The sequence below is a fragment of the Lichenostomus cassidix genome, chromosome 7, assembly GCF_008360975.1.
Source record: "Lichenostomus cassidix isolate B80296 chromosome 7, HeHo_3.0, whole genome shotgun sequence".
NCBI classification, from domain to species: domain Eukaryota; kingdom Metazoa; phylum Chordata; class Aves; order Passeriformes; family Meliphagidae; genus Lichenostomus; species Lichenostomus cassidix.
In genome coordinates this window covers 19,340,484-19,367,753 of record NC_139488.1, presented here as the reverse complement: position 1 = coordinate 19,367,753, position 27,270 = coordinate 19,340,484, and the positions used below count along the sequence as shown (strand labels likewise).

Here is a 27,270-nt window from a genome sequence, read left to right as displayed (position 1 = left end):
ACCTAAATTTCATAGGTAATGGAATTGCTACCACAGAGATGTAAATTTGAAAAAAAAAAAGGCCCAGAAACATGCTACAAGTTAATAAAATTCACAAGGTTAAGAAAAATGCAGATCAAGTTTATACTGGTCCCTGCTTTGCAAGAATAAGAGTAAGAAACACTAAATTCTGAAGTTTTTAGCTGTTACTGGTCTATACAGAAAAAAAATTAAAAAAGTAAAAGAGATTAAAAAAAAAACCCAAAAGAACAAAACCCAAAAAAAAACCCCACAAAAAACACCCCGTGAAAGCAACCTAGATGAGTTTGTTCTCAATGATGCCAATGGCAATTGAAAACAGTATATTTTGAGTTTTCTGTTTTGTTCTAATACTGTAGAAGTTAGAACATCATTCAAGCAATTCTCCAGTGTTCACTTCGGAAAGCACACACAATGCTGGGACAATATGATCCTGAGGCTGTTCTCATTTGTGCCAGGTACTGGCTGACTGCAGTACCTGGAGGAGACAAATATGATCTAACAACATGCACAGCTGCATTTTTTTTTATTTCTTCTCTCCCTCCCCATCCTTCATTCGTTCTATGCAGAGCCGTTTCTGCACCATGGATTGTCTGTGCCAGATTTTAGACATAATGGTCAGCTCTTGAGCTGCTTTAAACCAAAACATCATAATTAATACTGGGCTGTAATTGCAACTGATAACCAACTCTGAAAAAGGGCACAAGATTAATAGGATTTTTAAGGCATAGCCCTTCCCACACCAAACAGCCTATTCCTTTGAGCCACCTGCTGTCTCCTGATACCCTTGGCACACCAGCAGGTCACACCTCTCAGCACAGCCACATTCTGGCCAAGCTCTCTCTCCTACCTGTGCTGCAGCTGCCCACCATTCCTGCTGTGCCTGCACTGTAACCCAGCCTGGTCACAGAGCTTGGCTCACTGGCACTGTGCCACCGTGTCACTTCTGACTGGGCTGTACAACCTGAAAGTATCCAGAGACTAATGAGGAAGGAGCATGGAAGTGTCAGGGAGCAGAAGAACAGCTGCTTTCTTCACTCCAGAAATCTTTATCTTGCTATTAGCCTCCAAAAATACTTTCCACAATAACCAAGGAAAATATGCTTTTAACTGTGAAAGCAATTAGAGTTTAATTAGAATTAGTTTTAAACCAACATCCTGTAAAACTAATAAATAAAGGCAACAAACCCCACAGTAAGATGCCCTGGACCATCTTTAAGTCCAGCTAAATTTATTTAGGTTTTCCAGTGCATTGGTTATACCTCCTGGCCCATCTGCAAAAACTACCAGCCATGTCCAAGACCACCTTTCAAGATCAGTTCAGGAGCAGCTGTGGTTGTTGGCAGGAACAAAGGGGGAAGAGGGGATGGACTGATGCAACAAGATAACAGATGATTGGTGATACCATAGGCATTCTTTCCAAAAGTTGGGATTTACAATAATTATGGTAATAGAACATCTTTACCCTCTGTGGTCTAATCAGTTTTTCGATGCTGACACATTCAAAAACTTCCAGTTGCTCTCAAGCAAGAGCTACTGAAAGTCAGAGAAGTAGACAGACTGTTAAAAAATTATGAATTTCCACAAGACATAACCTATTTTCTCTGTGCTGGAAGGAATACTCTTGCAATGAATGACTACTGGTCAGGATATGAAATACAGCCCATATTTAAGATAAAAATTAGCAGCAACTCTGAGAAAAGCATAAATTTATTAAAGATGGTTGAAGCACAACTGCACTTGATTGCCAGTGATGCACTCATTCTAAAAGTATATTTCCAATGCTTATTCACTGTTAGTTTCTTAAAATTCAAATTGAACATATATAAATTGTTTACATTTTACTGCAAAAATGGCTATAACAATTTATTTTACATTTTATTCCTTGTAAGATTTCTATTTGAGGATTCACTAATTTGCACTGCTTTTTTTTTTTTTTTCTTTTTCTTTTTCTCAGTAGTTACTGGAAAATACTCTCCAGTCTAGGATAATCAATTCAGGGATCAAATTATTCTGCTTCTTACACAAACCATGCATAATATTTAAGCCTAAAAGCAGTTAGAAGTAACTTCAGTGAGATCATATACAAGGGTAGCATTAAATTTGTATACAATAATAAAGCTGTCTGCAAACAAGAAAAAGGAAGTAGTCTAATGAAGCCAGTACATTTTGAAAGCCTATGCCATTTAAGAAATTACGGGCTCTAGCAGACAAGTTCTGCAAAATCTTGCTGGAGAGATTTATGCAGTCACCGGACAAATTACCTAGTAACTTTTATTTTGGTACTGTACTTCTTTTTCAGGGATGACAGAAATGTACATGCAGTGAACCTCTGAAGTTACTCTGTTCCGGAAAAAAAACAAAAAACCCACGCTATTTTTGGTACTGCAGCAGTTTCAGTTACTTACTTAACACAAAAGCTGTAGTTGAGATTTTACAGCCATTGGGTCCAACTCCATACAGAGTAGCATACAGCATGGAAGAAGCACCCCACAACACCAACTGCAAGACATTAAAGCCTTAGTTAGCAATAATTTATCCATTCGGCCTCGAAGTGTGATGAGGCCACAGTGTGATGATGAGATGCTAATGATACTGTGTAAACTACACACATACTGTGCATGGAACACTGACCCACTATTGTGATAATCTAAATTCAGCTGGTAAATCACAGCAGAATGAAAATCAAATTTCTGAAATACGAATGCCCATGTACATCTGGTTTCCAAGACATCATTTGTTGTTTTTACATATTCTTATTTAATGATAAATGACATTAACAAAATTCCCTCAGTCAAGTTTTCCATGTACAAACAGTGTTTAAAAGAGCAACTGGTGTATTTCATAGTAATTCTTACCACCATCATCACTCTTCTCTTGTCAAAAAAGAAATTGCAAATATTCAAGAAATGGCAAAGACAACTTCTAAGCATCACAATCTGTTGAACAATAAACTGGGCAGTACACATGAATCTGCAGCACTACAGAAATTTACCTTATGGTATTCTTGAAAACATTTGCCCCAAAATAGCACCCTCTTTTAATCCACTGGCTCTCTGTACACTCCCATGGCCCCAAACCCCAAATCTCTGTCCTACCAATAACTTCTAACACACATCCTCTTCTTGATGTCTTCTAACAGGAAACAGAAAGTGAGAGAAATTCGCTTTCATCATCATTGAAGAGTCAGGCTGGGAACCACTCTGCCATTTCTCTGGAGGAGTCCAGCGTGAAAAGAGGGAGAGCAATCTTTGAAAAGATGTCATCAGAAAATGGCCATAGCAACAGCTCGGAAGGTTAGCATTACCACATTGACCTGATACCTTGCTTTAAGGCACTGGTCTCCAAACCTTTTTGATGGTTACCGCTACCATTAAAATATTTATGAGTGTGCCTTCCCAATGTTTGTATATTTATTTATAAATCTTGTACCTGTACTATTCTACTAATACAACCTTAGCCAACATACACCATTTTAGAAGTTAGAGCACAATGAGTGAAAAAAAATATTTTAAAAGTGTTAATTCACAAAAAAATACTCACTTCCAGCACCCCAAAGGACTATCTTGCACAGCCCCTGGGGTGCACATGTCCCACTTTGGAGACCACTGCCTGATGATATCAGAGAGTGGATGTATCTGTGTTTTGGTTTGTTTTAACAGAGACAGAATATGGATGATCAAATTTTCTGACTGAAAATCACATATTGACTTCTGAGTATGTAGGACTTCACTTTACGTAAAAAAAGAGACTACCCAAAAAACTTGCATAAAAAGACTTATCCACTCTGCCAATAAAATTAATAAGCCCTCTACATAGTACCAACCAATTATTGATTCCACTCTTTTCTTTGATTAGAAAATGTTTAGCCTGCATGTTTATCTATTTCAGAGTTTTAGAATTTTAAAGGGAAAGGGAAATTTCAATGCACAAGACCTTTTCTAGTTAATGCTACTAAGTTTATTCCGCTCATTGTTCAAACTACAGACCTGCTCTTTTATCAGGGTTCACTTTCAGCCATCGGTTATCTTTCTTCCCCTTTTTCTTACCCAATTAAAGAGACCTTTAATACCTGCTCATTTCTTCTTGGAACGATAATTATACATTATGACCATATTACTCCATAACCACCTATTCCATTAACTAGATACTGCTGCAGTTCTCTCTGTGGCAGTATTTTTTGTGCCTCTTCTCTGCATCATCTCAAGTTTTCCAGGTATCTTTGGCTGTAAGGAACATTTTGGGTTGTTTTTTTCTTCTCCTTTGAGAGTCTTCTAGTACAAAGCCTTTCTTTTTCCTCTCTAACAAGAGAAGAGAATCATCCATTCCACATCCATTTTCCTTCTGAGTCTAAATATGGCACAGCATGTTTTAGAAGCATTTTTTGATCCACCTGGAATAACAAAGAATATGATTTATGTAAAAATGCACAGTCAACAATTCATACCTCTTAAAAATGAAGCTTTTTCTGAAAATGTGACAGACCCATAGGGGATAATGTTTTTCTATGTTCCTGTGAGAGCCGTAATATCCCATTCTGCATTCAGACAGTCTTATGAGAAGTCAATTCCCTACAGAATCATTTTAGTTCGAAAACACTGGTGAAAACTCTAAAACTTCTAATAGCTCAAGTTAGGCACTGAAATCTGCAACTCTGCACTTGAATAAATACTCAGGTCCTGCAAAAAATAAGATAACGCTGATCCATAGATTATTTCTTCCATCACCATGAGATTTGAGTTTTCTATAACCAATAACAATACATGTCAACTTGCTTCAATTTTTCAGCAAGAACAATACCCTCAAACCTCTAAAGTGCTATGGAAGTTTTTCCTAAATGTTTCAGTTATGCCAAAATTTTATTCTCCTAGAAGAGGTATTGAGCAACATTTACTGCAAGCTCTATGACTGAGTACTAACAACTTCTGTCCTCTCCACTGAACAACAATGAAGGCAATGCTCATACTGCTGTTCTACCTACTACGAAAATATGGAGAAGCCCATAGTGGGTAGCTAATGTAGTCATATTGTTGGGGGAAATGGCAGAAAGACAGAGTTCTCAAGTTTTATTATGCACAGAAAATTTGTCAAGCTTTGTTTATTTTATAGAATTAATATAACTCACGACTAATAAAAGAATTGTATTCTCTGAAATAGATACTATTGTACAAATCCCATCTGACAAATGGAAACAGATTTTGTTAGCATACCTCAACTTGATAAACATAAGGCTCTTCTTACCAACTCTTTCATTTCAAAACATACATTTATCTCTGAAAGAATCAGAATACATTACACCTTTAAGTTCTCTTGAATGAGTAAAACTTAGATCAAAATGAATGAGCAAAGGTTTAGATCATATCATCTCTCATACCACTACAAAGAGTTTCACATTATGTTATAAACGAAATAGCTTCTAAAGACAGAAAATTTTCTGTTTAAAGCTTTTAAAGCTAACAAGAGAATAGTTTCTATTACCTTCACTCCCCAGGTGGTTAAAATATGTATCTATTAAAATGTTTTTTTAAAACAGTCCATTAAATTCATTGGCCCCGTATCAGCAAGGAATTAAATCACATGTCTAACTTCATGCACATGAGTATTCCCATTGCACTTAATAAAACCATTTACATGGTTATGACTATGCAGAGTCCAAGAATCCCTTGCTGAATCAGAGTAATACCAAGAAAGTTTTTTAACTCCTAAATATTCTTGAGAATTAAAGCAATGGCTTAAAAATTTCATTCTGGTACTAGTCTGTTACATAATTCAATCTGCCTTTAAAAACAAACTGACACTTTTTGTCAGTGGTGAACTATCCCTCTGTTTTGCCAAAGTGTACTTTCCATTTTTCCATGGTTTTGGTTAGCTTTGTTTTATCGCACAGACTTCTTTGAAAACAGCAGAGGGACACATAAAACAGAGAGTGGGTTTTGGTGACTTTTTTTCAGATAAGTCATTCAGCTACAACCTGTTTCTGAAATTTCAGAAAATAAAATTGTTTAAAAAAACCAATGCAGATTGCAACAAATATATTCTGTTCTCTTTACACAAGGAAAACGAGAAACACAGATGCAAGGAAGATCAGGGTGGTCTGATATCTGCAGCACAAGGATTAAAATATTAGATTCTGGTGTCTTTACTACAACTACATCTTCTTGAAGTCTTACAATTCTCTCCTCTCCCAAAAAGTAAGGAGTGTTCTGGTTACAGAATCTCAGTGTCATTCAACCCAATTTTCATGCACTGCAGAAAAACCCTGGGACGATTAGAGGATCTTCCAGCCTTAGGGATTATATGAAATATTTTCTGCCTCTTATCACAGACAAGAGAGATGCTCACAACATACTTTCTCCCCTCTGTCTGAAAAAAGGAAAAATATCTCTACACTAAATTTAAGGCACTTTTCGGGGTATATGGAATTCTTTTAACACAGTCACATGAGTGTAGAAAGCAGCAGCAGAACCTCCTTGTTCTGGTAACTCAGAGCTGCCTTTTCAAGAGTCCTCTGAGCTGTCCCCACATGCACTGTTGCTGAATTGCAGATGCTTCTAGATAAGTCTATAAGCTCTTCACACCTTGAAGCAAGGTTAAAATGCATGTAGAAATGTAGGTAGAAACTGAGATAATTTTCTACAAGGTTTTTGTAGTACTAAACCTACTAAGACATACCGTAATGCAAGATCAGTAAACAACTGAAATCTACAAGACTCAGAGCAGACTCTGGTAAGCAAATGAATACTATAAAATATAAGGCTAATTAGAACATAATATATCTAATTATAATAAATTATTTGTAGTTATTAAAATTACTTTTTACGGTATAAAATAATGCAAATATAAAACTATTAGGACAATACTGTGCTTGCTGTTTAATTTTTTTTTATTATTATTAAAAAAGCTTATTGTTTTTAACCAAGAATTTTCCCCCAGTCTCAAAAGTTTCATTAACTTAATTTTTTCTGTAATCTGTAAGTTCTAAATTGAAACTAAGATATAATTGCTAAAAATTGACGATACTGCTTCTTTCTACTAATGCTTTTCTTCCAAGATTTAAAAAAAAAAAGTAGCTATTTTTCTCTCAGAAAATACATCTGTTTGTACTTACAGTGGAGTCTCGAAAACTTGTAAGAGGACTACCTAAAGAGGGCACTCCCCGGGCTGATAACACACTGCTGGATTTCCAGGAGACTGTCTCCTTTAAAGAAAGAATGGCTATGTACAAAGCTGCTGTGTCCTTTGCTCATGTAAGATATCAATGGTTTGTTACCTTCCTAGCTCTACGTTTGCTTTGCATAGTGACATATCCTGTGCTCTTTATTTATACAAGCTGACTGATGGACCATTATGGGGATCAAAAATTGACACCTAAATTACCAAGCCTACTTAGCAAACGTATTCATGCATCAGTCTCCGTCTCTGCTGAAAGACATTTTTCACGCTATAAACCTTTGGTCACCTGGACAATTCCCTTTAACTCATTAGAAGGACTGGGTTTTTTCTTCCACTGTTGCATGAGCTGCATTTATTAAGGCCATAGGCTTGTGACAAATTAACAACACCAGGACAAAACTCAGCAGCTTCTGCATTACTGAAAATATTATTAAATAATAAAATCATATCCAAAACCACATTAAGCTTAGACCTCTTGATGTTCAAACTAAAGAATTTGAAATTGTTGCATTTTAAAATAGTAGACCTGTGACACAAGGTGTATGAAAAAGTATTGCTTTGTAATAAAATCATTAAAAATCAGCATTATATAGAAGAGTAGTTAGGAAAAAACTTCTTAATTTTCTTTTGCATCTCTCTCTACATATCTATCAACAATTTTACTGCAAATTTTAAAATATTGATACCAAGTAATACATAATGTATTTGGTTAACATAATTTATAAACTAGTAAAACAGACCACTTTACCACACATTGAATTATCAGTCAGGAATATCTGAAAACTGTGTCTTCAGATCCCAGCCAGGAAAATCTTACTCAGCTCTGCAGAGATACTAAGGGATAAGAAGTATGTTTTTACCATATCTTAAAATCCTACCTAGAAGTTGCAGCTCAAATCCCTTGTATAAGGAAATGGAAGGCATTATGATGGCTTGCTAAAATGTGGGAATGACAATGGTCTTTGTTTACACTAAACCTTCAGCACATGGAAAGAATGCCTTTTTCTCACTGTAAACTAGGCCAGAGTAATTTCTGTAAATCAGAGACTGTATCTGGAAAAAGGAGGACTACAATTCAGCTCTCACCACCCATCATCTTCACCCACATGTTAGCACAGCTGTAGAAGGATTCCCAGTCTTACCTGCACTTTGGTTTTGGGAAAAGTGGTCTGCATCACCTGAAGGGACCTTCTGGATGCCTGGATAGTCCAGAAACCACATAGTGAAAATGGCCACCAGAGTCCAGGCATTTTCCAGCCATCAAATTCCTGCCTGCTGACTTATCTCCCAACTGCTTGATGTGTATTTGGAGCAGATTCCTGCATTTCACCTGGCTGAGAAGGTCCCAGTTCCCTAGTCCAGCAATTGGAAACTTTGCTGAAGTTAGTACTCTCTCTCTTACAAAGAAAGTAACTGCATGAAGTCTGACCCAACCTAACTGTGTTGAGCACATAGGAACTATTTCATTTACACTCAGAAACTTTTTGCAATTTCTTGCTGAAATGGATGGTCGCCTAAAAAAAGGAATTTTATATTTGGTTCCATTAAAGCGAATAAATACATTTCATTAGAGGACTCACAACTGCATTTACCCGATCAAAATATTTCCTAATGGCTATTAAGGTGTGCCTGAAATGTTCATTCACTGAAATAATTATTTTCCACATTCACATATCCATGTACATATATAATCATTCCATCTTCATCACGGGGAAAAAAAAAACGTTGGTTTTTTATGGTCTGCTTACTTACTCATATGTAAGTAGCAAACCCAACTTTACTCAGTAGCTTCATTACAAAGGTATTTCAAATTTTGAGGTGGGCTTCTTCCTGTAGAGTGATTAATAAATTGAAATGCTAAAAGCTTCATACAATACAATCTAAAAAGTAATACATAAGGGACAGAACTAGAACAAGAAGCCTGAGGGTAAGTGCCCTCTTGTGATCTTCGTTGCTGTTGGTGGATAAGACAGGTCATCTCACAAAGGCATGCTTGAAACTCTCTGCATGAGTTTCAACAATACCTGCTGGAAACACTGAGAAGACCAGGTGGCAACTCAGGAGATTCAGAGGATTCTTTTGGTGGTCAAGATTCAAGCCAAGCATACCTTTAAGTTGTCTAGATCATAAAGTATGGCTCTTGTGCAGTGCTCTATGAATTTGCCAAAAATTGTCTTTATGATTGTCTGAGTAATTCCTGCATACTGCTGTTAACTAATTTTTTAAAAATTCAACTCAGAGATGTATGTTTTTAGTGCAAATAGAAAACAACTAGTTTTATTTTATCACTCTAGAGTTCACAGAAAACCAAGTTCTGTACTGTGCCTGGTGGCCTGGCAGCAGTGAGAAAACAATTTGAGAAAGTGCAAAGGACCTCTCCTAAAAAGACCTTTGCTCAGTACCAGCAACAGCACAGATCTCTACAGGTAACAACATTTTAATTCTAACAAATTAGGTCTGCCCTGCTACATAACTTGAGGAAAAAATATACTTGCTTCACTGAAGAGTTTTCATTATGGCCGAGACAACGTTTCTCTAATGTTCATCCTCATAGAATTTTATGTTTGAGATGTACCATGGGATTAATGTATTTTTTATGCAGACAAACACTCAATATAGACTAGACTCAACTAGACTTAGATAAAGCAAATTAATGCTATAGCAGCATTTTTTACTGAACCCTGTCTGTAAGACTGTAATCTGTATATTATCAAGTGTCACAGTGATATTTTGCACTTATTGCACTTGATAATAAGTCATTCTCTTCCGAAAGGAGTTTTCTGCTTCCATTGAATTGAATCTAATAAATCCCCCTAAACAGATCAAAAATTGCACAGACATTACATAAAAGTAAAACAAAGCAGCAGCTAAGTGTTAGTTCAGATAAAAGACCTTTACATTTCATTGCTTCATTAGAATATACCATAAAAAATTGTTGAAGAAGACAACGATTTTGGACTATGTGAAATCCCCTACAATAAAATACTGTACAATCTGTCCTGTGCACTACAAAACCCAGTAAATTCCTTTACCATCCTGCACCTCTTGGAGAGATTTTTAAGCAATATTGTTCTCCCAACTTTGTAGAAAAAGACAAATTAACATTTTGCCATAGGTTTATTTTAATGTTAAATAAGTATCATCATATCTAACACTTATCTCTCATTTCTTATACATTAATACCTATATTAACAATTTGCACAGACAAAGGGAAAAACTCCAGTTTGTAGGAAATAAGATACAATTTGCTGCATTAATGATCTTTAACTAAGCAGAAAAATCCCATAGTGGGATATATTCCCACTGGTGCATAATCTGTGGTAACAGGAAGTATCATACACATATTTCTCTGATTATGTGGCCCACTCTACCTGCCAGTTTTCTGGATGAAGCACTGCAGAATCCTGTACAGAAATTTTGTGATTTTTCTCTTACACAGAACCCAGTAATTTCATTTCTGTGATGTGCAGATGCATTTTCCCTGGACATTTAGCTCTCCACAAAGCCACTCTAATGGTTCCATTTCTTCAGTCAAGATATGACCTCGAAACATACTTATCCATGTATTTTTCCTCTGTGGCTAGTTGAGGAGGCTCTCTCAAATCATCAGCAGAAATAGCCACATTCACTGAAAAATGAAATCACTCAGACCATATGGAACCATCTTTAAATTTAGGTTAAATAACTTACTGCAAGACCATAAAATCCCATTTCTATCAAACATAACTGCACTTTCATGGAAAATGGGATTATACACTTAAGTAGTTGAAAGATTATTCAAGGTTACTGAATCCATCCTGGGGCAAAACAGAGAAAACACATAGTTTGAAGACAGATCTCCAGATCTGGATAAATTCAAACTATTAATACAAGATAAAATAAGGAAGCAATTAAATTTTTAAACAGTAATCTAAATAGTTGAATATTTTTCTACATGTTAAATTCTTGGATAAGGTGTTAATGACTTTTCCTTCAAAATAATGTCATCAAATATGCAAATAATAACTTTAATCCTTCTGTTTTTCTCAGGCAGCAGCCATAACTCACAGCTCTCCACATTTTACTGAAGATTGCTTCTTTGTAATAGGTTCCATATTACTAGTAGAATGCACTAAACTCTTGTCCAGAATGGTGAGCAGCAATGAAAACTGATCACAGACTTGCCCTGTGCTCGTAAACTCAGTCAGAGTCTGATTAGAGACCTGGTCCTTAACCTGATCTCTGGCACCATGAGCACCTTCCACCATCAGCCACCAAGCTGAGAAGAGGCCAGGAGCTTTGGTGTCACAGCTGTGCAGCTGCCAGCCTGGAGTGCTTTGCTACCCCAGCTCAGCTCCCTGACTGCTCAGGCAAAGCCTCAGTGCCCAGTGTCAGACACCAGCCATTTCTGGCAAGTGAGCTGAACCTCCTGCATAGCAAAGAGGAGTGAAATACAGCGAAAACATCTGCTGTTCACTCAACCATACAGTACAGTGTGTCAGGACTGACAGGGGTATAGCTGCTCCTCCTTCACTGAGGGTCACTCCAGAGGAATTTTCTAAGATGGCTACTGCAGCAATTGCCAATTTTCTAGCAATTGTAGAGAATAAGATTGAATAATGGGACAATGCTAGTGAATGGTGAAAACCTGACGTTTTTATTAAAATCTTTCATGGAGTGCCCAAGACACCCTAAGTATATACATATAAATAAGCAAGGCTGACAAATCATAGGGATGAAGTGCAGATAAGTGAAGTTCCCATAAGAAATTTCTGCCAGACTCTCACAGCACTGATGTGCAGATGAGACTGTGCTAAGAACATAAATAGGTAAAAAAGCATAGCTTTGAGGGAGAAATGAAGATCCATGCCTGTCATTCCATTGTTACTAACTTTGTAAATGAAGGTTTAGGCTCACAGCTTACTTCCATTGCTGCTCGCATGTTTGTACATACTGTTCATTTAGAACAGAGAGTTCTAAATTTGCCAATACATGGACAATATTACATTAGCCAACTTCTTCTTCAATTAGAAGATTATATGATGACTATAATGTACAGTTCAACTAAACACAGCATACATTAATTGTGAGATAGCAGAAGTCTTTCTTGTGCTTGGATGAGCCTTTGGGCATTTGAGCCCCTCGAAATACATACTTACATATACAGAGAACTGTACATGTTTTATGTGTATACATATACAATGTAGTGTACCTATTCTGACCTGAAAAACAATTCTATTTTTGAAAGGGAAGGTATATTTGGTCTGTCATCAGAACAGAAGAAAACTGTGAAAAAAAATCAATACAAAGAACCAAACCTTGGCCTAAATTACACAGAAAAATTACTGAAATTTCAAATTTTGGCACATTTTGCAGTAAGAATTCTATATAAGTTATTGCAGAACAGAAGCACTAAAGTTGTTGTATGGGCCACTAACAAAAAATATGTGTAGCAATTACAGTTCTCTTCAGTAACAGAATCTGAATGCCTACATAAAAATACCACTCCTCTAGCAAAACTTATGCAGACTTGTTCTCAGCTGTAAATATTTATTTTTAAATAGTATTGTTTTAGGTTACCCAGAGACACAACAGCACACTATATGCCTCTGTGTTACGCACCATACAGATATACATGTGAAGGCCAGCAGCCCACATAAAGGGTGATGTGAAAAAAATGTGAGAGACTGGAAGATGAAGAAGACTGAAAGAAAAATTAAAAATTGTAAGAAGCCATTCATAAGCAAGCAGCATGCCAACAATCACCCAGCTGACTGTTTTCTGAAGCTTACTCATGCCATAAACAAAAAGTAATTGACCAATTCTATAGTATATACTACAAAGTGTATGGGATCTAGAAAACATGCCACAAGCCATAATGGGGTAGACTAAATTAAGCCTACCTACAGCAATCCTATATCCAACAGCTGGCAGTGACAGAGGAGGGATGAAACCACACGTCTTCTTACTCTCCACTTGTTCAGAGTAATAAACAAGCAGCATTTAACACCCTGTTAGTGGGATTTCAATTAGCCATTTTGAATGACAGACAAAATATGACATCCTCCATGCCCCTTTTCCTTCCAGCATGCCCAGAGCAAGGCTGTGTAATTATATTGTCAAAATCTGGCTCATAATGTTTGGGCTGCATTTTAGACGGCCATAGCTATTGCATTAAACGATTATGATCTTTTGCAATGTGGCAGCTACTTCATAAGCAGTACCAAAGTTACTGCAATAAAGCAATAGTGACATTCAGATTAGATTTGCTTCCTGACTACATTAAGTCTAATTATATTTCTTTTTAATACCCCACACCATTCAAAGGACATAAAATGACTATTCTGAACATATTTCATGTCTCATGACTGAGCTTTTCCAGTAACAGGGGCTTGAATTACATATCTAAAACATGCACATTAGAACAGAAAAGCATATCTTAAATGAAAAAACACATAAATATGCATAAATATATTCAAAAACATATCCATATAGAATGAAAAGGCATATTAGACATACACCTACACAGTCATTAAACAGAATGGATGGAATAATTTGCACTTCATTCTTTTTGAACCACCTCTTTTCAACCTGGTATGTGGTTAGCTCTACATCTCCTCATAGGCTGTGCATGTCCCTCACAACTGTTATGCACACAAAACCTGCAAGTGTAAACCATGCTATGGTTTACACATGCTATGACCTGCTCACCTCAAGCCTCAAACGCACTCTGACAGTTCAGACAGGACTGATTTTGATACTGGTAATGCATTAAATCATTTACTGGGCCAGCAATAAGAAAATTTATTCTATTTTTTGTTTTTACAATTTTAATTCATCTTATAGCTGAAATAGAGAATTTGGCAACACTGAGGTGGGAAAGAATTCCCAAAGCCCATGGAGGGGATACTTACTGTTTCTCTGCCATAGATCTAAGAACCCTTGCTGCCTACTGCATGGCAGAAATTAAATGCCAGGAAGGGGATGACCCTTATATTGATTCAGAAGATATATTCATAGAAATGCAAGCAGTGTAAGCATTCTTTAGTTTGAAGGTAGAATAAATCCCATAAATATATGCTTTGTCAGGGCATGACTAAGAGAAAGATAATTTCTTGCACCACAATTAGCTGAATTTCAAGTAGTAGCCAGGCTTTGAGATGCAAGAAGCTCACAGCTCTACGTTGCACTAGATGGACAGCAGCAATCTCAGGAACACAGTACTGCCTCCATTCACATTCAAGTTACATTGAACACTTGGGATGCTCTTGCTGGAGGGACCAGAAGCTCCTTTCATTTGAAAGCTTATTATCAGTAGAAACTAATAGACAAGCTTCCTTCTAACAAAGGAAGAAGAAAATATAATTTGACATGAGTGAAATTATTTTTTAGATGTCTCTGTGTGCATGAGAGAGGAAGCAGAGGACTGCTGCCTTATCAATCTTTCAGATTTATTTCTTCTAATCACTAAGACTCAAAGTACCCCATGGACACAGGTAATATGATGTAACACAGGTTCTGTGGCAGACTCCAAATAAGAAAACAAATCACTGTCAGAATCTGAAGCCAAACCAAACACAGATAATCTCAGAAATCAGTTTGCACAGACATCTCAGACAGTGCTTTAAAGTCCTAAAGATACACTCTGTTTATTACATTGCAGTTGTCAGACTTGTAGTTACAGTGCTACCCTGTATATTTTATAGGATCTTTTGGTCACTCTACAGGTCATTATTTTTCACAATTGCAATTCAGCAGGATTTTTGCATTGGAAGAGCTGTATAAAGCATATGCAGAGAGTCATTACGCCAAAGAGACATATTATTACACTTCCTTTTACAAAGTCACGTTAGCCTCACCTGCTGGCAGGCAACAAGTTGACGGCACAGCACACAAAGCCAGAACAGGTCCTCCCCATCACCTCTGCCCCCTCCCAGTCCAATTATGCATTGTATCATTCATGCAGCTTGCTGTATCTGCTGGCCAGCGCCTTGCTGCAGTAACAAAGACTTGACATCTTCTGTGTTAAAAAAAAGCCTTTTGCAAAGTTGATGGCAACAAATATCAAGGGTAATAACAATGGTACTCTGCTGTAAAACGACTGTTCCTCCAGTTACACCATTTACATGAGAATTAATTTCTGACAGCCCTTCAGACAAAGAAAAAAAAATCTGATCTATTATTAGCCGTTAATCTGAATTATTTTTGTTTGTCTCGAGGAAACATCAAGTAGTAGGCACCACACAGTATCAAGCGGCACCAGGGAAGCTGAGAGCAATGAAATTACCTCCAAAGAAAGTCAAACAGAAGCCTCTCAAACACAACAGGTAACCATATAATTTAATAATCATCTCATTGGACAATTACACTCATGCTGATACATACCTGCTTTGCTTCTTCCTCCTTTACCTTTTGGTACAGCAAGATCTGGATGTTCTGCTGAGAGCTTACCTTATTAGGCAGTGCATAATAAGTTTCAAAGGTGTTTTACTAAGTGTTTTTAATTTATTATTATCATGACAATTTTTAGATTTCCATCCATATTTTTCATTGATGTAACATTTTAAATATGGTTTCCCAAGTATGGAAAATTCTTATGTATGGCACTAAATCATGACTAAAGTGAAGGTTTTGTGCACAGGTTTCTCCTCATGAGCAAGTTACCCAAGAAATAAAAATGGCTTCTACACTCACGCAGCATGGCACAGGTAAGAAATGGCATGAGAATAAAAGCTCACAAATGAGCAATGGAAAATGTCTTTACTCCCACAAATATACCATTCTTAGCATTCAAACATGGAAACTCACATTGCTCAAAATTCTCGGCAAAGCACATTCCTTGACTTCAACGGGGCTTAAGAAATTTAAAAAAAGGTTAGAATTCAGTATGAAGAGATTACTTTTGCACAAGGATGGTCTCAGTTGCTTGAAAGAAATGGGGATTTGATGAATTGTCTGAAAATACCGGCAAACACTAGTCCATGTATGTACAAAACCGTGGATGGGTAAGGTTCAGTTTGTAGCTGAACTGAAAAACCCTGCGGAAGAATATGATCCCAGTGTTAAGACACTGCTGCTGCTGCAGCTTAGTCCTTGTACTAGAATTCATGCATTATATTCTTCCACAGACCTCAGTCACTCTTTAGCCCTGCCACACCACTCAGGTATGGCAAAAGAGTAGGTTATATCATGTCCCTCAACAATTACTCTGTCATTTTCTCTATGGATTTCTGTACTGATCAAGTGGCTCTCTAGACTTCTACAAGGCAAAGCACAATTTTTCTAAGACAATAATGTTTTAAAATTCACTGATAAAGACAATTTCCTAAAATGCAGGTTGGAGGAAAAACAATCTTTTGTATTCTCCTTCCCATTACAGTAATCAATTCAGCTCAGAATGAAGAGCTCCCAAGGACTGTAACAGAGATTTTGAAACAGCAGATTGAAAAGGCAGCTCAGGAAAAGGCTATTCACGCTGAAAGAGAGATCACAACATCTGCAAAAGAAGTAAAGGTCTGTATTTTTAATAAGAGGGATCTTTCCTTATGCAAATTAGAAGCTAAGACAGTGGTCTGTCATGCTGTCTGATTTTCTGTTTTGAATAATTATGACTAAAAATGTAACCTATGGAAGTGGTGGGAATATATGGATTTCAGGAATTATGCGTACATATTACAATATGAAATACATTAGAAGGCTCCATAAGTACTTATAGTACGTGACAAAAACAAGGTAAAAACTTTTGCATTTTCTCCTACTCTGCTGAATAGTCTCCTCTTTTCTTGTTTTGAATCTGTAAGTATGTATAATTTTTTACCACAGATTCTCATAAGCATGGAAAATATCACTTTCAAAAGAAATTAAAATGAGCATAAGCTACAGCTAAAGTTTGTTATGCTCATAGTGCAAAGTCTGCATTTGTTGCAGCAAAATCTCCAAGACTGCTCAATCATCATTTTGCATGAATTCCACATTTCTTTTCTCATATATTCTATGGTACAAATAGCACAGCTCTTAGCCCAAAAGATTGGTTTTATGCATTCTGAGCAATAGCTGATAGATTGTTTCTTTCCAGATTTTATTATAATCCTATTGCTTGGATGCTTGCAGAACTAGCTTTTGTGCAGAATAGAAAAATTGTTTTCTATATTACTATACTTAAGAAGAAAAAACAACCCAAAGCCACAGAACACCCAACACTTTTGTTCCCTAAAGATGGAAAATGCGTACCAGGAAATTAACATTGCCTTCAACAGTTCATCTGTTACTGCTACAACTTCAGCAAGCAGACTACAGCAAATCTCCACGCCAAGGAAAAAACAGGATGAAACTTCTACCTCTGCAATTATTTTCTCCAGATACATGCAAAGCACAGGAAAATTTCCCACTGCTTATGCAAGAGCTCCAATGGAAATGTCAGTAAATTCTGAGTCCACTGGGTCATCCACCTCTCCAGTAATGTCCACTGTGTCCACACATCTGTACCCAAAGCAACTGATGTGAACTAAGACACTTATATAAATGTTTACACCCAATATTAAGAAAACCCTTAGAAAAACATTTTCTAATATTTTATCTGGTGGATCTGAAACATGGAAAATTATTTTAGATATGCAGCAGGCTAGAAATGGCTTTGCTTTCATCATTCAGATGTTCACAAGGCCAGAAGAACAATGCTTAGAGTGGCATGAAGTCCAGAGAGGAGGATCCCCTCTCTAAGATGGGTCCATGAGAACCAGCCTTTTGTTCCATTTACAGATGATCCTCCAGACACAGAAAAAGCTAGAAGTACTGCAGAGCAGGATCCATTACAGGAGGAAATGTTAAACTACACAGCCTGAATGTTTCAGACCCAGCCTCTTGATGTGCTGCATGCACATGCTCTAGGCTCTGCAGGAACTATGGACAATGTCCTTGCATTAGGTAGAGGAGGTGTTGGTGCAGGCATGTGGATGTTTGAAATGCAGCCACTGGACTATATGAATCAAAATGAGCCCAGTGAGGAACAAGCAACTGCTGAAACTTGCATTCAAGAAGTTTCTAATGGCGCTATAAAGACTCTGAGGTACATGCTGGAAACACAGAACCTGGATAAACTTGAGCAGCTCAATCCAGTGTTCCCCCTTAAGTTGCTGCAGACAAGGCCTGAACTGAAAGAGAAACAGAGTTCTTCATAGAAGAGTGAAGTATAATATATTTTGAACCTCAGCCATTGTCTGTTACCAGAGAGAGCTTCAAAGCCTGGAGAATTAAGCTGTCCATGAAAAAGACACTGAAAATTTGCTATTTCCTGCTGAGTGATTTTCCTAGTTCATAAAGCCCTTGCCAGGATTTAGGCAACAAAACAAGATGTAAGGGTCTAGGTTTCATATCGCTAAGAACTGGAGCCACTCAGTGTGTCCTTCAGAAAGGTGAAGCCTATAATTTGTTTCATATTGAACTAAACTTTTTATACATATGATGTGAATATATAGGCATATATACTTATATTTACATGTGAAATAAATATTGAAAATAAAGCATGACTTCTCATGGTACATGTGTTACTCAAAAATTATATTAAAACAGCATTTAGATTGCAAAGTGATGCATTTGAAATGTAGAAAATATTGCATATGCTATTGAAAGATGAACATCAGTGTTCTCCTTTTTTGCACCTATTTTGGGCACTGAATACGGATGGGATCCTGCAGGAAGACCAGATGTTGCCATAGCTTTAGCCATTTAATACATGAACAGAATGCTTACACTTGAACAGCTGAGAAAACAGCAGAACAAAGCTAAACACTCCTGTACTGGCATAACTCTTGAACAGAGAGCACTGATTTGGGATTCTCATCGCTGTGCACTATGGGAAGGGTGCTGTCTCTGTTCACAGTAGGAGCAGAATTAAACACAAGTGGGTTGTGAGCCTGTAAAATGAGGCACAGCCTGGTGGTGATCCAACAATATACTTCATGTGGTGGGTTGGCTCTGGTTGACAGCTCAGTCCACACCCACTCCCCCACAGTGGGATAGGAGAAATAATCAGAAGAGCAAAAGCAAGAGAGCCTGTTGGCAGAGGCAGAGGCAGTTTAATAGAGAAAGCCAAGCTGGGGCATGAGCAAAGCCAAAGAAGGAATTGATGTCTAGCCACTTCATGGAAAGCAAGGCCTCAGCATGCACGACTGTGACTTGCAAAGACAAACACCATAGCTCTGGACGTCCTGTCTTCCTCCTCCATTTCCTCCTTCGGTTTTCATTGCTAAGCATGATGCCGTACACTATGAAATATCCCTGCAGTCAGCTGGGGTCAGCTCTTGGTTATGTCCTCTCTCAAATTCTTGCACATCCCCGGCCTACGTGCTTGGGATGGGGGGAGAGGGCAGAGTGGCAGGGAGAAGAGACTGACACTGTGCAAGTGCAATTCAGCAATAGCTACAATACTTATGTGTTATTAACACCCGAACCACAAATTCAAAACAGCACCACATGGGCTGCTATGAAGAAAAATAACTGCATCACAGACAGTCTCTGTATAAGCAACTACGTTGAAGTGAGTAGACATACCCAGTTCCAGTAGAATAGGGAGTTCTCGCTAAGTCAAGCCTCTGGATTTTGTTTTTAATCTCTTCCATCTGGTAAACATTGATGATCTGAAATAGTAGACCAATCTTTCCCCAATGACTTTGTAGGACCAGTCACATGTGGTGGGTTGACCTGCCTCCCCCAGCCACTCTTCCATTCCTCTTCCTCAACAAGAGAGGGAGAAAGAATAAGCTGAAGAAGCTCATGTGACAATATAAAGACCGGGAATAATATAAAGACACTTATCAATTACTTTTACAGACATGATGAAAATTAAATAATTGCCAATTAAGATAGATTTAGATTGTGAGAAACAAACACTACAACACCTCCCTTCCTGCCCTCTTTTTCAGAGTCTCAGCTTTCCTCCTGACTCTTCCTCCTCCCTCTCTCACCCCCAGCAGCACAGAGGGGATGTGGAATGAGATCTGGGATTGTTCCATACCAGTTCCTCTCTGCTGCTCCCTCCTCCTCACACTTTTCCCTTGCTTCACCATGGGCTTTCCACAGGCAGCGGTTCCTCCTGGGAATACTCACCAGCTCCACGGTGGTGTTCCCCAGAGGCTGTAGTGTGGATGACTGCCTCCTGCGTGATTCTCTCCCCAGGCTGCAAGGAAATACCTGCTCCCCACAGACTGCAGGGGAACCTCTGTTGTGGCACCTCCTCTCCTCCTTCTCCTCTGGCCTTGGTGTCCGCAGGGCTGTTTGTGACACTTTTTCCCTGCAGTCCTGGCTGATGTGCAGCCTTTTTCCCCCAGGAACGTGTTTTCCCAGAGGCACGAGGCGGTGGTGGAGCGGCCCTGCTGTGCACTGCACCCAGAGCGGGTTGTGCCCAGCACAGGGCAGGCCTGCTGCCCCACAGCCACCCAGACCTGCCACTGACACACCACGCATCACTCCAGTTCAAGAAGATGAATATTGGCTCACTATTCAGCCCTGGGAGTTATTTGGGGATAAAATTCCCTTAAATTAGCTCTTTGCTTTTCTCTTCTCTTGACTTATGTTCTGAGGCGCAACACTCACTATCAATTATCCAACTAACCGAAGTAACCATTCCACGAGACAGTTTTCCAGGAGACATTTCACCTTTTTTCCCCTTTTAATCACCTTATCTCCTTCCTCTCCTCCCTCTCTACATTCAAAATTGTTGTGTACCTAAGAATATTCAGCTGAGTCACTGGTGGTTTATTCTTTTTGCAAGTTCTACATTTTTTTAAAAAATATTTTAATTTTCAGCATTTTTCTCAGCTCTCATTATGGACACTAGAGAGATGTGGCAATTAAAGCTGTAGTTATAAAATCTGCATCACATTCTGTCTTCATTTGTGAATTGTTATAAAATCAATACCAGCAGGCAAACCACAAAGAGAATGCTGAAAGGGGCCAAAATTTTTGCTGATGTCAAGGCACATTACTATCATCAGTGCAGACATATTAATACATCAATTATTTGGTCCACCTTTTTTGTATTTGTCCACTAATACAATTTTCACAGCAATTCAGAAATCAAGACAGAAGAGAAGCAGTTGGTCTTTTTCCAAGACCAACAACATTATTTCCTTCTGCCCCTTGCTTGTATGAAACTTTCTATTAATATTTTGTACTTTAGGAGAAACAGTTTTCTTTACATTTAATTATACTTCATAAAATAAAAAAAATCATAAAGTTGCTAATTTAAATGTAGCTACCTTAGTATTAAAGTTCGACTGAAAAAAGCATCAGGTCTGACAATTAAAATTGCAAAAGTCACAAATAATTATGTCCATAGCATACTTGGATCATATGAGTGCACAGTCCGCAGGGTACCACGAAAGGGGTAACCCCTAATGTGCATTTGGCATGGCTAAGCAAAACTTACTCATTAAAATTTCAAACACCCGTCCCATTTGTTGATCTTTAAATCACATTGTACATTCAAAGATTAAACATACATTATACCCAATTCCACTTATACTGGAAAACCTTTTCTTCTCCGACCACGTTTCACAAAATAATTAATTATTACAAATAAATGGAAAATATTGTACCTGGTGAAGCAAATCGCCCTTTGAAATGCATGGATTCCTGCAAAGGGAAAGGTAAGTGGTTTTTAACTTTCGATGTATTACTGTTACCTGAACTGGAAAATGTTCTAACAAAATATGATTTAACAGTATAAGTTCATATAACGTGTGGCTTAGACTAACTTGTAACCTTTTCTCATGTGATTCTAGAAACTGCAGATTCAGGAAAATGAAACATGCAAACTCTGTCAACGGAGAGTTTACCCCATGGAACGTCTAGTTGCCGATAAGCAGAATTTTCATAAATCGTGTTTCCGATGTCACCACTGTGGCAGTCAATTAAGGTAAAAAGTAACTGCATGTTCACTCACAGAACTCTGCTTTTGAATATAAATACAGATGGTGAAATTATTTTCAACTGTAGGATTATTCAGCCGGTAGAATGCTGGGTTGACAGGGAGGTATCCTGAGTTACCCTTTTCTTCTCTACTCCTATCTGCACTGTGACATGGAACAAGTCCTTAAATTCCTTAAAGAACTGCTCCACCCAAGTACTTTCCAAATTCTTTTCAGAATTCCTCTGCATATTAATTCCTACTGACTATTACAGACCTTCAGGACAGCTTATGAAACAGAAGTAGTAGACACAGAAACTGATGGAATTTAAGACATCTGGAACATACCAATTTTTCTTTTCATTTTCTTAATTCATAAAATTAATTATGATGGTTTTCTTCATTAGCAAATCACTCTGTAACCTTTATATGAAATGTAGGATTTATTGCACTATCAGACTGTAAAGGTCAACAGTTTTGATTTTAACACATTTCAGGTTAGTTACACACATTTCCTTTATTTCATTTTGGAGGTGATTCAAATAAAATTAAACACAAATTTCTATAATTTGCACAAATACTACTCTGCTGCTAATTTGTGGGAAAACTGAGGATTTGGTCTTTAATAAGATGAAGAAAAATGGTCCAAACAGCCCTGAAGTGCTGTGCAACATCTCTATTTGAAGCTCATACTGTGCAACACCACATGAGTTTATGTTCTTTCTTAAATCACCATGCATGGCTCTTCTCCTTCATTTTGACTTTGAAATTGTATGGGAATTGGCAAATACAGATTCTAGATATTTTTTTTGGGGGGAGGGGGCAGGAGAGTAAGGGGAGGAAGGGGGAGGTGTATGGTGCTTTATTATATGTAAAAGCATTAAACAAAATTTCTTCCATTCGGCAGCTTGGGAAATTATGCATCTCTCCATGGAAAAATATATTGTAAACCTCATTTTAAGCAACTTTTCAAATCAAAAGGAAATTATGATGAAGGTTTTGGACACAAGCAGCATAAGGAATTATGGAATTCTAAAGATCAGCGTAGTTCAACTGACAGTATTCATGCTGAAGGAACAAATCCCATTAATAGCGTACCTGTTGATCCTAAACCAATTACAGAAGACAATAAAGACTCGTATTCAGGTACTGAAGGTGCTCATCCTGATAGTTTGGACAATAATTTGAAAAAGTCCACAGAAAGAGGTAAACTAAAGATGACATGGCCTCCTTCAGCAGATGACGCAACATCTAAGAAAACATTTCCTATTGAAGAATTAGCTACAGTAAATAAGTCAAAGTGGCCCCCAGAAGGTTTTCCTCAAGAAGATTCTAGTTTACATACAAATAAACTTCTGGGCAACAAAAAGGAATCTCAGAAAAATCACACTGGGATGGAGCAAAATAAAAACAACACCACAAATCCACAACAAAATCAACACTCATCCTTTAGCTCTCTGTCTGAAAAAGAAGGTACAAATACCTGTAAAGCAAAGAAAAATGAAGTAGGCAATAAGGAAAATAAAAAGGAAGCTGGGAATGTGCAAGATAAGCTGACTAAGATAGAATCATCAGAGAATAGGGTGCAAAGTGCAAAGGGTGTTAATGAAAGTGGTAATGTGATTGTGGATAGTACTGGGAAGGAGCAAGAGAAACAAATTAATGAAACTCATGATTCAGAAGTTATACAGGTTACTAACATTGATGATGTAACAATACAAAAGAATCACCAAGAATGCAGCTTCAATAACAACAACAACAATAATTATGCCACTTTTTCACATCTAAACATTTGCAGACAGGAGACAACTCTCTCAGCTATGTCTGCCCCAAAGACAACATTAAGCCATGCAATTTAGACTGAATCACAACAAGCCTTTGCAAAGCTGGACAGTCAGTCTGGAAATGAAGAAATATATGAAATGCATGAACCTCGTGAGAGCTATTCTGTACTCGCCCAGGATGAACAGAACTCAAAACATGAAGATGCTGTTACTGCTAAGAGTCTTGCTCAATTTAATAATGATGCCACTTGTCAGAAGTCTCATACTAAGAGCACATTAGTTTTAAAGAAGGCAACTAATACAACATTGCCTGTTGATACTGAGTTGGTATGCGCTGGAGAAGAATCAGAATATGATAAAAAAGACAAAAACTTAAATACTATTTTATCTGACACTCTGCAAATATCTTTTGTTAAAAAAGACAACCTGATTTTAAACTGTGCTCTAATAGACTCTGTAGATAGAAGTAAAAGATCCTCCATTCCATATTCAAAAGAACATGGAAATTATGATGCAAAACTGAATTATATTAATACTTGTCAAGAAAGTGAAATAATCGAAGTGGCAGAGAATGACATAAACACAAGCTTATATTTACTGACCTCAAGACGTACTGCTGTTCCATCATTCCAAGGCAAGAAAGTCAAGTTCAGACAGCTTAGCACAGATGAACAAATTGGAAAAAAAATAGATTATAAAGTATGTAATAAATAGGTATTTCTCCATCCACTTATTTTAGTCTTTCATGAAGAATTTAATATTGAGAGATTACATTAAAAAATATAATTATACTGTCAATTACCCAGACTTTATTCAGTTAGTTTCTATTTAAGGCAATGAAGATGTGTAAAATAGATTTTTTTCAGTCTGTAATTTTAAAAAAACCCTTGTTTTTCTACTTTTCTGAACATTGCAATAAATATTTTGTAGCATGACTGTTATGGAGAAACATAATCCATTTCAATATTTATTATTTGTAACACCTTCAGATGTGAAGCACCTGGTGTGCACAAAGGAAGAAAAAATACTTCCATTGTTTTTTCTAATGTATTATTATTATAACTCAGCTGTTGCTCCATGACGTATTATATACACTTGTTGTGTTAGCTCATACTAGAAAATCTGGGGGTTGGTTGGGATTTTTGGGGGTTGGTCTTTGTTGTTTCTGTTTTTGCAATACAATGCAAAATTTGTTTAAAATTTTTAATTAGTTTGAAATTGATCATTACTGAACATTAACCACAGCTGGCTGGTGAACAGCACTGCTTTGCTATAGTCCTAGAGCTGTTACTAAGGTTATATTGAGTAATTGAGAAAGTGTGTAAGTTTTAACACAGGATAAAAGCAAACATCCTAGATAGAACTAAAACATCGGTCTGGGGACACTGTTAAGACCAGTGTGTGGGGGCAATTAAGACTAGCGAATTGTTTCAGTAGCTAATTCAAAGTCATTTTAGCTGAAGCAGCTCTCCAGTTTCATACTTAAAGCTGTACAAACTTATGCAGATCTAGCACATTTTTCCTTAAAACCTATGCTTATGGATTAACATTTGCTCTCTTAACACTATTCCAGCTTGCATGAAACAGCGACATATCATTTAACTGTTGACAATGCATAATAAAAAAGCACTTTACAAAAATGTTTTTGTGAAGTTTTTTTATATGTATTTATACATATTATTTTCCTTAAATAATTTGTGAAATTCTTCATGCAATAACTAGTTTAAACCAAAGTGTCAGAGAGAAAGGGAAGGATAATCAAAATACATTTTTCAAAATAATTCCTGAAGAATCTGACAGAGACAGGCATTTGAAATAATTTTCGGGAAAGAAAGGCTGATGTTAAAACATTTAAGAAATTACTGTGATTTCTAGAACAAAACATCTGCTGCACTACAACTCATTGCTCAAAGCAACAGGGTTGTGGGTAAGTGGGATATCCACATGTGACTCTTTGATACCCACAGAGAAACAACCATAATCTATACACACACATCAGAAAATCATAAATAGCATTTCTTCCACAAGAATACTTTGAGAGTATATTCCTCAAAAGTATTCTCATTAAATGCAGAAATATAAAAAGACCTCTTAAAATGAAGGTTATCAGAAGAACAGCCTTTGCACAAGGCACTCCAATACCACTGTATTTGAGAACTTTATTGAAAAGCATTAGCCTCCAGCCAATTTTGAACATTGTAAAATCATTTCAGTAAAATTTTTCTCTCTCTTATTGCTCTCCCCATTTGGGTGTAACCATCATAATTTGTTTTTAAAAACCCAAGAGATTACTACATGGAACTAAATTACTTTGTTTCCTTTTTTGAGTAGATAACATAACTAAAAATAACATCAACAAAATTCCTGCTAAGACAACAAAAACCTCAGAAAAGGCATGCCTGAAGAAAATAAAGGGAATTTTACTGAAATATTTAGACTTCTACATGAATTAAAATTTTAAATCTCCCCCATTTCCCAAAATTTCTTATTAGATATAAGATTGGCTTGGGCTATATCAGTTAGGAAACAGGAATTATCTTGAGTGTGAAATGGTGGTGTTTGTGCACATGTGAAGGTGTGATCACATGCAAGTTAATAATTCAAGGAAAAGCTCATGTGGCTGCAACATTTATACCTGAAGCACAGTCCTGAGCCATTTGTCATCCTCCTGTACATTCTCATGAATTTAAACTTGTATACTACAATCTAGGGGAGTGACAGATATCAATAATGAAAATAAAATCTCACACCAAGAAATTAGTGCCTCTGAAACTATCCTTGCAAAATTCAGACCTTTTGGCTTCCCCCCCCAAAAAAAATCAAAAATGAGTCACAGAAAAAGTGGGTTCCTTTTGGCCAACTAGATATGACAAATAAAAGCTTTGATGAAATAGTAGGGGAAAAAAAAGCAAGATTACACAGAAATTTTTACTCCCAGAGAGAATATTGTCATGAATTATGTCAACATACATAAGTTACATAGCATATGGGGCAAATCTCTTTGGATATTCCATGACTGAGATTCTGCTTAGTATGGGACAGATACAGAGGAGCAGAGCCTTCATCTAGTGCATTCATTAGCTTAGCATTCTCTTCTCTCAGTAGGTGGCTTTTTTTCTTCCTCCAGTAGTGAGGATGAATGTTAAAGAAAAATGAGATTTTATTGCATAATTATTCATTTGAAGCACAAGTTATAAGGATGACACCCTCTATAACTTTTCTAGAAAACTAACAGCCATGGGTAATAAAATACAGCAGAAAAATGTAAATTACCTGGAAAAAAAAATGAAGTAGAGGAGTTCTTCAGAACTTCAGCCAAAAGCTAAATGTAGAAGTAATCAGAGATGAGACAAGGCTCGAACTCATTGAGTCTTACACCCTTTTTCCTTACGAGGCAGAAGGGGTGTGAGA

At 37.1% G+C, this 27,270-nt stretch overlaps 1 protein-coding gene and 1 long non-coding RNA gene across 2 annotated transcripts; one reads left to right on the top strand and one right to left on the bottom strand.

Moving 5' to 3' along the window:
* Positions 1–1,876: 1,876 nt before the first annotated feature.
* On the bottom strand, positions 1,877–25,524 carry LOC146434694 (uncharacterized). Its single transcript, XR_014853482.1, has 3 exons — positions 24,462–25,524; positions 21,765–21,801; positions 1,877–4,411 (listed from the first exon to the last, which is right to left on the bottom strand). It is a non-coding gene; the product is annotated as an uncharacterized LOC146434694 (long non-coding RNA).
* Positions 21,951–24,479, top strand: XIRP2 (xin actin binding repeat containing 2; the record flags this gene model as incomplete). The annotated part of the gene is made up of 2 exons (XM_085065625.1): positions 21,951–22,084; positions 22,983–24,479. Coding segments are annotated over 2 exons (1,086 nt in total), but the record flags the coding sequence as incomplete, so codon positions are not given.
* Positions 25,525–27,270: the final 1,746 nt, after the last annotated feature.